At 36.9% G+C, this 15,015-nt stretch overlaps 6 protein-coding genes and 1 non-coding gene across 7 annotated transcripts; 4 read left to right on the top strand and 3 right to left on the bottom strand. All coding sequences in view use genetic code 12, as the record gives it.

Moving 5' to 3' along the window:
• Nucleotides 1-428: 428 nt before the first annotated feature.
• Nucleotides 429-512, bottom strand: CPAR2_it_cp_Lys(CUU)_32. Its single transcript is given in 2 exon segments — nt 429-464; nt 475-512. It is a non-coding gene; the product is annotated as a tRNA-Lys (tRNA).
• Nucleotides 513-1,286: 774 nt separating this feature from the next.
• Nucleotides 1,287-4,295, top strand: ZCF16 (Zcf16p; the record flags this gene model as incomplete). The annotated part of the gene is made up of 1 exon (XM_036812386.1): nt 1,287-4,295. The coding sequence occupies one exon, from the start codon at nt 1,287-1,289 to the stop codon at nt 4,293-4,295; it is 3,009 nt and encodes a 1,002-aa protein (XP_036663499.1).
• Nucleotides 4,296-4,361: 66 nt separating this feature from the next.
• Nucleotides 4,362-6,644, bottom strand: PEX8 (Pex8p; the record flags this gene model as incomplete). Its single annotated transcript, XM_036812385.1, has 1 exon — nt 4,362-6,644. The coding sequence occupies one exon, from the start codon at nt 6,642-6,644 to the stop codon at nt 4,362-4,364; it is 2,283 nt and encodes a 760-aa protein (XP_036663498.1).
• A 1,095-nt stretch (nt 6,645-7,739) lies between these two features.
• CPAR2_103530 (uncharacterized protein) lies at nt 7,740-9,227 on the top strand (the record flags this gene model as incomplete). The annotated part of the gene is made up of 1 exon (XM_036812384.1): nt 7,740-9,227. The coding sequence occupies one exon, from the start codon at nt 7,740-7,742 to the stop codon at nt 9,225-9,227; it is 1,488 nt and encodes a 495-aa protein (XP_036663497.1).
• A 51-nt stretch (nt 9,228-9,278) lies between these two features.
• CPAR2_103520 (uncharacterized protein) lies at nt 9,279-10,268 on the bottom strand (the record flags this gene model as incomplete). The annotated part of the gene is made up of 1 exon (XM_036812383.1): nt 9,279-10,268. One exon carries the CDS (start codon nt 10,266-10,268, stop codon nt 9,279-9,281), a length of 990 nt encoding a protein of 329 aa, XP_036663496.1.
• A 1,100-nt stretch (nt 10,269-11,368) lies between these two features.
• Nucleotides 11,369-14,332, top strand: TFC4 (transcription factor TFIIIC subunit; the record flags this gene model as incomplete). Its single annotated transcript, XM_036812382.1, has 1 exon — nt 11,369-14,332. One exon carries the CDS (start codon nt 11,369-11,371, stop codon nt 14,330-14,332), a length of 2,964 nt encoding a protein of 987 aa, XP_036663495.1.
• A 121-nt stretch (nt 14,333-14,453) lies between these two features.
• On the top strand, nt 14,454-14,945 carry CPAR2_103500 (RNA-binding protein; the record flags this gene model as incomplete). The annotated part of the gene is made up of 1 exon (XM_036812381.1): nt 14,454-14,945. The coding sequence occupies one exon, from the start codon at nt 14,454-14,456 to the stop codon at nt 14,943-14,945; it is 492 nt and encodes a 163-aa protein (XP_036663494.1).
• Between the last annotated feature and the right edge of the window lie 70 nt (nt 14,946-15,015).

Below are 15,015 nucleotides of genomic sequence, written 5' to 3'. Positions count from 1 at the left end.
CTTTGTTGTCAAAAAAAAGAAAACAAGAAAACATTGAGACGCGTTCTTCTACTGTTACGTAATGAATTACGTAAGTAACCAAAAACATTCCTAACCAATACCACTGCTCCCGAGACAAAGACAGACGGCAAAGTATCCAACTCTACACTATCACAAACGACTCCAAACTAGAATATCGTTTGTACTAAGAAGATACAAACCCACTTGTTAGTTCATTTTGTAGCTCCTTTGTTGACTACAACTTTTTGTCGAACAATATTGGCCAAAATTGCTGCAAAAAATAAAAACCTACAACAAGAGTGCCCCTAATGACAACAAGTTTGTATTTTGCCTAACTCAAATGGATGGTAGTAGGTGCCGTAAGCTGCATACGATGTTTACAGTGGCAACACTAATATATGAACCAAAAGAAAAAAAGAAAAAATAAAAACCCAACGCGGGACTCGAACCCGCAACCTTTCGATATCTTCTATTTAAGAGTCGAATGCTCTAGCCGATTGAGCTAGCCAGGCCTTTTGTTGGAGAAATTTTATTTTGGGAGTTTTAAACAATAATAGAAAGCCAGCTAATTGCACGCCGTTATTGCTCAATTTTTAAGGCTTGGGTCTGGAGATCTTTGCGGTGATAATAAAGAGCAATAAAGGTTAGTAGAATTCTTCGGGAGACTTTTAGAGCTCCACAAGTGGACTAAGATCAGTTTGACTTTGAGATTTGATATTTATCCACGGTTGTGCTGCATTACTTTCCTACAGAGCGTATCTGGACCTAGGTGACTTCCATCTTGACTTGTTTTATTGTTATAAAGGAACCTTCATGGCTCCGCTGTTGTCTTTCTTGAATGCGTTATATATAGAGTAGTACACATCCGTTCTATTTTTGCACTAGAATATGGTGTGTTTCTTTGCACCTATCATACAATTGATTGTTTCGGCTAACTTACTGATTCTTATTGTTTATTTATCCATACAAGAGGTTCCACTTTTCACCATTTGGAGCCTTCTTGCTTTTAGATATTGTGAGAAGTTGGGAGTCAAGAGTAAGAAGTGTATGAATTTGGTAGCGTTACTTTTTTTTTTTCCCTTTCAACCGAGGCAGAAATCTGGGGAAAAAAATATCACCACTATCGACCCTCTTTTAAATTTCTCTCTCCTCAAAACAAAACAACTAAAAATAAAACAAGACAAAAGGAATAGACAAGTCGTACTGTTGCACTACATAACAGCCACTGGCAATCAAAAATCCGTTGCTACTATATATACACCCCACCCACATTGTCATAAAGAGCTATGGCTATCAACAACGAGGTACATTCCACACCCACGCCCAATTTGAAACTAATCAATACTTCGAGTGGGGTACGAGTGTCCCAAGCTTGTGATCGATGCCGTATTAAAAAGATCAAATGCGATGGATTATCACCTTGTCAAAATTGTAAAAAAGCTGATTTGGAATGCAAGACATCGGATAAATTAACCAGAAGAGCTTTTCCCAAGGGATATACGGAAAATCTTGAGAAAAAAGTGAAAGCATTAGAAGAGGAAGTTAGACTTCTACGAGAGCACGGAGGACACGTTTCGGATGGAGTAAATAAAAGTATGACAGTTTCACCACAAAAGGGACCTTCACCAGCTAGTATCCCCACCACCACAACCACCAATGACAAAGTTTTATTCCAAACTACAAATCAATCGGTACAGATTAATAACCCCATTGACCAAATTTTCAATCTTGATGACAGAGGAATTATAATAGGTAATGACAATCTCAACTTTGAATCACAATTTAACCACTTGTTGATCAATTTACATATGCCATTTTTGAAAATAACCAATAGTCACAATTTTCTATTGAACGACCCAAACGATTACTTGTATGACCCTGCACAGGCAAAGAATAATCAGTTTCATAATAAAGATTTGGATTTGGTTTTCAATCCTTTAACAGGAGCTAATCCTAGTGCCCCCGATTCTGGTGTCAATGAATTACCCCATGACGTGTATGATTTGTTCATCAAGTTGATCAACAATTTTAAAAAAGTGTTTAAATCTAAAAAGGAATTGGATGCACAAATCACTCAATATTTTTTAAATTACAATATTTTCATCCCAATATTTGACTACAATGAGTTTATTCAAAGCTATGACGATTTCCATACAATGTATCCATTTATATTCACATACGATGATTCCACCATCAATGGGTTTAATTTATCAAACACTAGTGACTATCAAATTGTCAATAGATTTTTGATGACAATTATACAAACTTATGCCATGATTTTTATCAACAACCCCACCATCAATTTGAATTTGTTGTTGAATCATTCTGATCCCCATTACTCTGTAAACAGAGATAAGTCGATATTGAAATCATTGTATGATATATTGCCATATTTCAATGGGTTCCAAATATCCATAAGTCAACTTCAGACATACTTGTTGTTACTTTATTATTCACTCCTTACAAATAATAAAGAAAAATCGTTAATTTTATCTTCACTTATTAATGCCTTTATTGGAATATTGGGTATCAATTTAAATTCAAAAAACTTGTTTTTCAATGACTTGTCATTGAATGTACTGCAGCGTCGCAATAGGGTCAAAATATTTTGGACTTTTAAAGTATTATTGAAATGCTTTAATTTGAAATTTGGGTTTAAACCAAGTCTAAACACCACCGTGATTAATCCAGTTACTATTGATCGATATTTCCAATTGACACCGGAAAAATTGTCGTCCTTACTTGAAGACAATGATGACCTTTTCAATACATTACTAAAACCAAGCATTGAATTCTTAAACTTGATGAATATCATAATTCCATCGTCTTTTTCGCCAAATTATTATCAATATCTCAAGCTCGATAAGAAAAAGAAGGAAAAAGAACATCCAAATAATGCTCATAATCACCACCGATTGGATTGGATTTTGAATGAGGATGATGGCGATGGAAATGATGGTAATTTAAACTACAATTTCAATCAGTTTTTGACAATTGACAAAAACTTGTCTGATTGGAGACAATCGTTAAAAAATAAAGTGTTTTCATTAGTTCCATTCAATTTGGATTTGGGACTACCCAACTTGTTGAACATTTCCCACAACAATTTATATCACGATATGACACAAGAGCATTTGAAGCAAGAAGTGATGATTCATTATTATCAAACCGGTATACCTGACACATATACCGCCTCACAATTGATCAAGATCCAACTAAATTTCCATTATGTCTTGATTAGATCAATGAACTATCTCAATTTCATCGTTGATAAAGAATTGGATTTCGTATACTACAAGGAAATTGCCGTGATTGCTCTGGAAGTGTTGCAATACTTCAATTTGATTTTTTACCACATTAGCTTATCACAAGAAAAACGTAATGATCCAGTAGTCAATTCAAACTCGATAGTAATGGAAAGTTTAGGCTTGGATGTTGATGAAGATGGATTTGTCATCAATGATTTTTCAGTTAAACGAAGACGATCCAATGCTAAACCTAGTTCTGCCAAACGTATTATTAAAGAAATCCCAATGTCACCATTCAATCCCATGTTGAATGGTTTATCATTAACAGTTATCAATTTGAAGAAATCCATTGTTTTGCAAATGTTGTACTTGCTTATTTGTCAAATGAAGTTTTTAAAAAGGAATGAATTGGTTGCCAATATCACTGACTCAGTAAACCTCCTCACCAATTCGGTTGACTTGTTTATTTCCGTGTTTCTCAATTACAAACCAGGTGTTAATTCCAAAAAGACTAATGAAGACATCTTGTTTGATAAATTGATGAAGGATGAATTGAGAGTGGAAATTTTACAGTATCAACAAAAACAACAACAACAACTGCAAAATGGTGACGATACGGATGATGAGGATGATGATGAGGATGTTCACGGGAACCACCATTCATCAGGAGCCAGCTATTACAAGAGTATCGATTGGGATAATGAAAACTTGGATGAGGATTTAAAGTATCTCAAGATTTGTAAATTTATCAAGTACAAATCACAATCGATACTAGAGCAACACAATGCATCAAAAATGAGCCATAATCAGCATCAACTGATTGTCATCCCGCCCAATCCATATACTCCATTGTCGTCATCAGCATCAGCGTCTGGATCATCGCATTCAATAAAGTATGATATGTCGAACAATTTACACAACAACCACAACCACAACAGCAACCACAACAACAACCACAACAATAACAAAGACTTTGGCGCCGCCCATGATTTGATGGAGTTAAAGAGAAGCTACTCCAATAGGAACTTGAACTACCCCACTCATTAGAAGATCACGTTAAGTGAATATAAAATCTAAATACACTCCCCTTTCTCATGTTCCATTCTACATGTTTTACATTTTCGCAGCAATGTAGTTTCTCTCCGACAACTGTTTCTCCTCATACCACCATCTCATTGCCAATTCAACCCGATTCAAATCAAGACTATCACTCATTACTTTCCACAACATACCCGTTAAATAATTCGCCTCCAGCACATTACTCTTCACAATTAGATCCCATATCCGTTCCACCCAGGGAATAAACAACGAAGTTGGGAAATAAGGAACTAGATTAATTAATGCCAAAACGGCAGCTTCACGAACAGTTTCAGGGGCAAGTCGATCTTCAAACTTGTACTCCCTTTTGAAACGAGGTAATAGATCACGTACAACTTTATCTTTAGGTTTCTTGGCCTTATTTTCATGAATGATATCATTTTCCATCTTGTTATCTTGTTCCAATGTGTTTAGTGTTGCATGAGCTTCAATTTCCGATATTGGTTGTGCTGATGCAAAACTGGGGTTATCCAGTGGCGAAGTTGGCTTTATTGGTGCACCGCGAGGGATTGGTGCACATTTATCAGCCAAGAAATGGAAAAACTCATCAGCTGAGTTGATGAATATGGAGTTCTCTGGGTATGGTTGCGGGTTGGAAAGGATTTTTTTGCCAATGGTTTCAATAGCAATACATAATTGAGTAGATGATAATCGTTGCGGGAATTGACTGGTTAGTAAATTGACATATTGAATGCAATCAGCAAGATCAACATTTTTGCTATTGGCGAAATAAAACAACAATACTGAGTGACTAGCTTCGATTAGATCGTTACTGGTATATTTGTCATCATTGGCCAAATCTCTCACTAGATTGTAAATCTTGGTGGCATAATGTTCATTTTGAATCGGTTTCTGCTGTAAATAGTTTTCCCATAATCCCAATACAAACAACACCTTCAGTTGCATTATATAGTTGCGATCCAATACATCCAGGTACAAGTTAATCTCATTATAATCCAGAAACAATCGTAACACCAATTGTTCAAAATGTTGACCCGTGGATAATGCCAATTCAACACTGAGATAATAAACAAAGTTGTAGTTATCAAATCCTCCTTGTCCAATAGACATCAAAATGAAATTGAGATAATACAAGCTTGGTAATGTAGTCAATGCAATTTGTCTATAAGCACGTTGCATAATAATCAAATCTCGATTATTAAACCAAATGAAATTTGACTTGTTGCCAGTTAGGAAACGAGTGAAAATCCCTTGGAAAATGATCACTTCAGCAAACAACAAGTTTTTCATAAAGTACCAAAACAGTTGAAACAAAGGGTTGTTTTCCTTGGCACTGGTAAATGTATTAAATATGGAATTTGCACACATGTGATTAATCAATTTATTACCATCAGCAATTTTGGTCAAATTCGTGAGAATCAATTCTTCATTCTGATGCGTATATTTCAATTGGGAGAAATACGCCGCAAGTAGGAACGAAAACTTGTTTAAATGCTTTATCACTGGTTTTTGCAAGATTTGCTTATTGACATCATTACTCACATTGGCATCTTGAGGATTGAGTTTAAAAAACTGATGATACGATAAGATTGACACCCTGGGTGATAGGAAAATCATGTCCATTAAGACACCAACCATAAATCCATCACTAATATGTTTTGTGTATTTCTTTACACTTTCATCTCGTTGATAAACCAATGCCAAACTTGTGACGCTAAGATATACAATATCTTCCGAATGACTACTTGTCAAACTATACTCCAAACAACGAATAAACAACTTTTTCATTTTTTCATCCCATTCATCAAAAAACCACCTGTATTGGAAATAGTTGGCCTCAGTGTACAACTCATTACGAAGTGAATTTGACAACATCATTCCACATATTATGGGCAACACTTTCCAGCTATTTGCACTCTGGTTATACCATACAAAGTTCTCTAATTCTTTTCTAATAACTGTGTAGAATTCCTTGATTGGCAATGTCGGTTGAGATACTTCCAATTTCTTGTCGGTGATCAATTTAAACACCTCGATAATCAAGTAATTCTCTTCAAATGGGGGCACGTTAGCCCCAAAGCATACTGGACTATTTAAGAAACTGGCAATAACAATGCCTAAATTCCTTTCATGTTTGATATATGGAACATAGTTGTATAAATACCCCAACACTCTATTCACTGTTGTCGTTGGTTTGGGATTTCTCAATTCATTAATAACAAAATCGAGGTCTTGTGGTTGGTTGTTAGGATCATTGCTGTAATTGTGTATTTGATATTGTGATTTATTCATCAAAGCACGTCCTTGAGGACCTAGTTTGCTGTATAGATCAGACATGATGGGATGCTAGTGGCAATTGCTTTCGAAAATGTGGAGTAAAAGTGGTTGATGATTTGACGGAAAATTTATTTCAAACCGAGGATGCTACCAAGTTGATTCACACACTTTTTGCAACATCAATATCGTTGAGACTCTTTGTATGTAAGGAGATTGCAACTCCATAGAGTGCTTTGAATTCATTAGGCTGATAGTGAAAAACTAGTAAAACTACTGATCTTAACTGCTTGAGTTTAGATTTGTGGTTTAGCGCACATATCCTGTACTAAATTGAGGAAAGCTAATGCCACCAAAGATTTTTGGTGGTGCTTCAATACATCTCAAATAAAAAGCTAAGAGTTGCAAGGCTAGCAGTAGTGATCACCGTTTGTGAGTGAAACAGACACTATGTGCTAAAGCTGTTTTTTCTTCTTCGGCGAATTGTAATTGGAAAAGCGGGGTATGTTGTCTGAGCATAGTATGACATTTTCAATAGAGAGATGCACATTCACCATTGTAACATGCACTAAATAAAGATGCGACAAATTGCGCCAATGTCAGCTCTACCACATTTTACTTCGATCGAGAAGAAGAATGCAGTTGTGTATACCTTATACATGATCTCAGGTCAGTGTCTCCCATTTCAAGACACTTCATTCTTGTAATCATCTATATATTGTCGGATCACATATGAAATGACTTTAGCCTTAAGTTTATAGTAAATAACACCAACTAAACATTCATGCAACCAAAAGCCTTTTTAAACTTAGGTTAAGTTTTCTCTAAGGATGCAACATTTTGGTCAAAACACCTTTTGAACTGAACATTTTTTTGCCGCACAAAAACAATCTTTTATTGTTTTTGAAAGATAAACTGCGCCAACTCTTAAAGGAAACACCAACTTTATTGTCTCTGGCGCCTTCTCATGTTTCAAATGGCGGTTATTTCCTGAAATAGGATAATAAAGCACCGTTCGATACCGAAGATTAGATAAAAATGGAAATGGAAAAGAAAGCATTCACCCACGCGATGAAGCTTTTGGGTATAAAACAGTTGGAACTAGCATACATCTTGGCCCATAGGAATTGAACCTAGTTCAACCACACGTATCTAACTATGAAATACATTATACTAAAACAATTCACTATATTGCGCAACGCTCTTTGGGGTAAACCACCCACAGATTCAAAAGAACGTCGATACTTATTCAAATTGGATGTGTTTGTCCTCACCTATGTGTGCTTATTATACTGGGTCAACTATCTCGATCGAGCCAATGTTGCCAATGCGTACGTTTCCGGTATGCAAGAAGACTTGGGGTTATCCGGTAACGACTTCAATGTAGTCAACACTATTTTCTATGTCGGTTACATTGTTTCCATGATTCCTCATAATCTAATCTTGTTGAAAATTAGGCCGCGATATTGGTTAACCATATGCGCTGGTATATGGTCAATACTTACTTTAGCTACGTACAAGGTGACGCATTTCTATCAACTTTGTATTATTAGATTTGTGCAAGCAATGTTTGAAAGTTGTATATTTGGAGGTGTACATTTGATTTTGGGATCGTACTATACAAATGCTAGAGATTTGATTATACGCACATTTGTATTCACTTCAAGTGGACTAGTGGGGCAGATTTTTTCAGGGGTGATTCAAGCTTCGGTACATGCAAACATGGATGGATGGCACGGATTGGCTGGTTGGAGAGTATTGTTTATTATGGATTTCATTTGCAGTTTCCCCATAGTTATATTTGGCTACATATTCTTTCCAGATGCTCCTGATATTGGTAAACCATTTTATTTCACCGAGGAAGAACACGCCATAGCTTTAAAGAGGTTGGTCAAACCCAAACACTACAAGTTTGGATGGGATGTGATATTGCGAGTGTTTGGTAGGTGGCACTGGTATTTGTTTGGTATGTTGTGGCTTGTTGGTGCAATCAATGAATCGTTTGCTACAAATAGTGTATTTGCGTTATGGTTAAAGTATTATGATTATTCTGTTCTGGATAGAAACCATTTTCCCATGGGAATTTATGCTGTGGGGGTATTGGCAACCGCTATTTCAGCATATTACATAAGAAATGTCGGTAATGGTAAATTATACTGGCATGTGTCCTTAGCTATTGCATTAGTGGTTTTAATTTCACCAATTATCCAGTTATGCCAACCATATGCAAAAGAGTCGGTGTTTGTTGCGCAATACTTGAGCGGCGTATCTTATGCCGCACAAACTGTTTCGTTTGGCTGGGCAAATATAGTATGTGCAGATGATTTACAAGAGCGAGCAATTGTGATCAGCTCGATGAACATGTTGGGCAACACCATGAATGCTTGGTGGTCGATTGTGTTCTTTGCCGCTGATACAGCGCCTAGGTTTCGGAATGGTGCCATTGCTTTAATTAGCTCATCGGTTGCTACTGTGTTTGTTGTGGTAGGCATAGCGTGGTTGCAACGAAGAGACGAGAAAAGAATTGGTGGTTTAGTGAAGCAATCAGACTTTGAAGAATTAGTTGATAATGTTGCAGAGGAGAAGGGAAAGCAGATGCAACAACGACAACTTGAAATAGCGTCAACTAGAGAATTTACCGTCTAACAGAAGAACACGTAAAAATACTGAAAAAATTATAAACGACTCTAATTTCGATCAATTGTTTGTAAACAAACCTCTACCAAGTTTGCCAAAAATGATTATCCCACAAAAGAAGAAACTTCCAACCCATAACCATAATGCAATCACATCATCGGTGGTTTTGGAATAACCATTAATGAATTGGTGATTCAGCGAATATATACTTACACAAGCAACAGTAGATGCCACAAGTGACGCTAAAAACCCCGAAATTGTTCCATCCAATAGTAACCACAAGCCAGGATTGATTAATGACCATATAATTGATACTTGAAGAAAACTGCTCCATTCTATTTTGCGTATGGCATAACTAATCCCCAAAAATGTTATTCCCGATCTAATTAAATCACTAGAAACGTTGGATTTAGAAGATGGATTGGGATTCGATGACAATAATCGCTTGGAGAAAAATTTGGGTAATAATTTGTCCAAAATTGGATGCAAAGAAGCCATTAAAAGTCCCTGCAAAGTCAACGCCAAGATTTCATCACCGGCAATTAAAAGATCATCATGTATATCGATATAATTTCCCAATTTAAATTTGGAAACAAACGCATAAAGAAAAATATGAGTAATGGTGAGTGGATAATTGACCAATTGATTTTCATTGAAATGGTTGTAGTTGATGTGTCTAATGATTTGATTGTATATATATGCAGAAGTGGCCAAAATGACCAATTTCAAAGGTAATGGGAGTGAATACAATGTCAATTTCGATGACTCTTGTGTGGCCACTGAAGCTGTTTTATCATTTGCCTTGATCTTTTTAGCATTCAACACATCAAGATCAAGTAAAGATGAATCATCAATGTCTTTATTGAAATCAACAAATGAATCGCCTTCGTACATGCCATACAATTCTGGACGTGTTAAATTGATCTCGGAATCAGTCTTTCCCATTTGACCCGGTACTGGGTTTGAGTTTGCCTGTTGTGGTGGCAACTGAGACGCATCCATGCTTTTTATATTTGTGTTTGATAAAGCAATTCGTCTAAGGTCAGACATGGTTCGTGTGGGTTCAACTCTATTTTTATTTGCTTATTGTTTGTAAAAGGGATGCCGTGACAATGGCGGCAAAGTATTGGTGTGTCTGTGTGTGGCTCTACTTCTTTGTTTGATTCAAGAACTAGACAATTGACTATAGAGGGCTTTGCAATACCGTGACTGTTTTCAATGAATATCACTATCTGAAAGTGTTCTCTGTGTATTTGTTTGTATAATATCTCTCTATAAAGTTTTAATCAAATGATTGCAAAGATGATGGTTCAATTGCGTTGTTGTTTTTCTCTCTTGTGATAATTTTTTTGTATTGTTGTTTGTATCGTTATTGTTGTGCTGTTAGGGAGAGAGAAAGAGGGAGAGACACGCACAAAGAGAGAGAAAGAATGACGCAAGAAAATCCGTGTCACAAAAGGTATACTTACGACACTATCACAGTAGTAACCGTACTAAGTATTGAGTATTGAACCAAATAAGTATACTAGCTTTCAACTTTATAATCAGTAAATATCGTGTGATACGAAGAAGCAAGCATGTACCATGTTCCAAAAAGTTATGACCAAGTGTACGACGGTTGGTTCCTCGTATAGGAATCTATAAAGTGCACAAAATTACGAAGCATAACATGATCTCAACACCCAACCACCAAATCGCACAACAATCGTTCTTTTCATCTTCCGTATCTCTCTCTTCACTCAAAAGACCTTGTTATGTGACAAAGCGTGTTTGCTTGTTATTTTGCATGTCGTCAAAGTCGAACTAGACGTGTAAAAATACGTAACACGACTATAACAAAGTAGCCACAGTACTCAACTGCCCAGCTCATTCGGGCAAAGGTAGATGCATACCGTATCCGGTCATTGATATAGCTCATAGTAGTGTATACAACTCAACTCGTTGATCATTCCATTGAGATACCAACCTTTATGAGCTACTAAAGATACATTACGTAACACCTTACATAAGACATAAACAAAATAAAAACCTACAATACACAATGTATGAGGGTATGGAAGATACACTTTCTTCGTGAAGCTTCAAAACTTTCTTTTAATATCGCAACTACATATTCACCGGGGTCTACAAAACTAAATCTCATTACAAATATGTCCCAGCAACAAGAACTACCGAGTACCGACTATTCCCAAAACAAGGACGGTCTACAGCACCATTTCAGTGATCTGGAGGATGACGCAAAGATTGACAAAGCACTCACTGAATTAGATATGTCGGACCTAGGAATAGAAGGAGGTGAGCTAGATGAATATTATGATGATGATGGAGATGACGATGACGATGCAGAACCTTTGTTTATACCGTCGGATGACGAGGACGATGATTTTCAAGAGATTTCTGACGAGGATGACTACAATGATGATTACAACTTCAAGGACGCCCTTAAAGGGGCCAGCAATTTCAAAGTCAGAAACAGAAGGGAGAAATTGTCAAAGAATAACAAGTCATACTACAGGAAGCGTATGATGCGGGCCGATAATCGTGAGTTAGATCCTGAGGTTCGAATGAACTTGTCTCTTGCAAATGAAGCTTTTGTTCGTAATGATTTGCAAGTTGCTCAACAGTTATACGTTGATGTCATTAAGAAGGATCCAAAGAATTTCAGTGCTTACAAGGCAATTGGAGAGATTTACAAATCACAAGGCAAGCTTGATGAATGCTGTAGTTCGTGGCTCTTGGCTGCTAATTTACATCCTTGGGACAGTGATTTCTGGGGACAAGTGGCAGAATTATCAAACGAGTTGGGCCATATCGACCAAGCCATTTATTGTTATACCAGAGCCATCACGTCAGACACAAAACGAAGTGCAAATTTCATTCTCGAAAGGGCTCTTCTTTACAAAGAAAAGCGTCAATTTGGTAAGGCCTTGGATGGTTTTCAAAAAATACGTCAGTTATACCCACAAGACACCAATATTATAAAATATTTAGCAGGTGTGTACCTGGAACAGAAGCGTTTGAATGATGCCATAAACTTGTATATGCGAATTTTGGACCAAAATATCAACCCTGATGCTGATAGTGAAGAACAATACCCAAAATTTGACTGGCCAGAGTTGAATATTTTGTTAGAATTGCACGTCCAACACCGATCTCTCAAACTTGGAATAAATGTTTTGAAGCTTGCAGCAAGGTGGATTCAAGGTAGAATGGATGAAACATGGTGGGATGAAAGTGACGATTCCGAATTTGACTCAAAAAGGCGGTTCAAAAAGTTAAGCCATTTGAAATCCAGCGATTTAGCTGATTTCAAGTCAAAACCTTATGATCTTCCTATTGACATAAGATTCAAATTAGGGACACTTCGTTTGGGATTGAACCAAAAGGAGGAAGCAATGCATCATTTTGAGTATTTACTTGACGACAACCAGGCGGAAATTGCTGATTTGAATTTCGAAGCGGGTAAGCAATTGCAAGAATTTGGATACTATGAGGAAGCATTGACATTTCTCACTCGCGCATTTGGTAATGAGGAGCTAGTTTCAAGTTTTGATTTAGTGACATTATTGGGAAAATGTTATTTCGAAATTGCAGACTATGCTGAGGCAAAGGAAGCTTACGAAGAGTTATTGAGCCATTCACCGAATAATGTGGATTTCAAATTGGCATTGGCTGAAACATTGTACCATTTGGGAGACGATATACAGGCTGAATCGTTAATCAACGAAGTACAAGCGGCCAACCAAAAGAACTTGCGAAAGGACAAGGCACTTGATGAACCGGGGAAGACTGAAGGATTCTCGTTGATTAGAAACAAGATTAGAAAGACGCCCAAGAAGGCAAAATTATCAGAGCAAGAGAAGGAAGAAATTGAAGCTAATGCCGAGAGAAAAGTGTTGGAAAAGTATGGTCGCATGGAAAGATTGCAAGAGTCAATGAACTTGGGCGATAGAGTAGCTATAGCTGCTTGGATCCAATTGGCGTCGCAATTGATTGAGATGTTCACCAGTATCAAAAGTTTTTTCCCTAAAGATAGGTCGAAGCGGTTCAAAGGTATTATACGATACCGTACGCGTAAAGATATTGATTTGGATGAAAAATTGGCACGAGCTTACAATCTTTTGGAAGGATTTAACCTGGAGGAAACATTTACTCGTCAAACCTTGGTTTCCAAAACCGAATTTAGAGGATTAACTTATGACCAGTGGTTTGATATATTTGCCCAATTTGGATTAGTCATGTCCAAGTATGAAAACAATACGGAATATGCTGATGATATCATCAATATTGCATTATCTGTCAATATATTTGTTCATGACAAGAGTAAAGATGCCATGTTGAGATTGTTGAAACTCATGTTTGGAATAAAGCAAGAACAAGCCGCAACCACCGTGTTTCACAACATCAGGACTTTTTTGCTTCAAAATCAATTTTCCCCTTACATGTGTCGCTTATTCTTTTGTTGTTACTCCTCAGGAGCAACATTTGCAGAGACATTCTCCTGTTATAACCACCAAAAATTTTTTCTTCGTCAAATTAAGGCTTACGATTCATGTTACAAACAAGAGCCTGTGTCGGGTATGCCCAACATCACTGCCGATGTTGGGAATATAGAACTTGGCCCTGCACACCCTGACTTGATCTACATATACGCAAACTTACTCGGTGGAAAAGGAAGTCATTCTTCCTTAGTGTTTTATCTTAACCGTGCGTACAAATATTTCACCAAAGATTCAATGATTTGTTTGGTTTTAGGATTAGCACATGTTCATCGGTCAATGCAAAGGTTGAGCTCAAATAGACATATCCAGTTGTTACAAGGAATTAGCATCTTGTTGGAGTATAAAACCAATAGACTTTGTACAAACACAACTATTTATGAGATGCAAGAGATTGAATATAATTTTGGTAGGTTGTTTCACATGTTGGGATTGACAAGTCTTGCTGTTGGTCATTATAACAAAGTGTTGCAAATCCTGGATGATGAAGAAAAAGATATTGATGATGATTTTGATTTGAAATGGGAGGCAGCGTACAACTTGTCTTTGATTTACAGTATCAATGGCAATTCGCAAATGGCACGGTATTTGACCGAAAAGTATTTAACGATGTAATATATGTATTTGTAGTAGGCTTGTATTTGCTAGTGAATAAAACCCTCTGTCGCGGGAATACGATACACAAAATTTCATCCAAAGCTATCTACATATCCATCAACACCTTAAATCACTTACAATGGTTAGAGTGAAGCACAGATACATCTTATTCGAAATCATTTACCCACCAATGAACAACAACAACAGCAATAAAGCTTCCCCCATTGACCTGGAAGAAGTGACACAATTTACAAGCTCAGAAAGGAATGCCCTACTAGCGCTTCATCGAGCATCACCATCAAACATCAACCACAAGACCATACTTCATGCCATTCGGAAATCGTTACAAGAACACTATGGTGATTTTGGATCAGGATCAGCAGGGATGTTGATGACGTTAAAGTATTTTTCCAACAAGACGTCAACTGGGATAATACGATGTGGACGTGGTCAATTTGAAACTATTGTAGCAGCAATGAGTTTAGTGACAAAGATTGAGGATCAGAATATTACATTCAATTGTGTTCATGTGAGTGGTACTATCAAGAAATGTGAGGAGTTTAGTATCAAGAGATCACGAGAGTTAATGAGAAGGATAGATGGACCAAGGGGGAAGCTGCTAACAATGTGAGCAAAGATTAATGGCGTAGGCGTTGCCAACCATAGTTTTTCAGTCGCCTAATGAGACTGCTCTGATTCTG

This window comes from Candida parapsilosis, contig 005569, assembly GCF_000182765.1.
Source record: "Candida parapsilosis strain CDC317 annotated contig 005569".
NCBI classification, from domain to species: Eukaryota; Fungi; Ascomycota; class Pichiomycetes; order Serinales; family Debaryomycetaceae; genus Lodderomyces; species Lodderomyces parapsilosis.
This window is presented reverse-complemented; position numbering and strand designations above follow the sequence as displayed.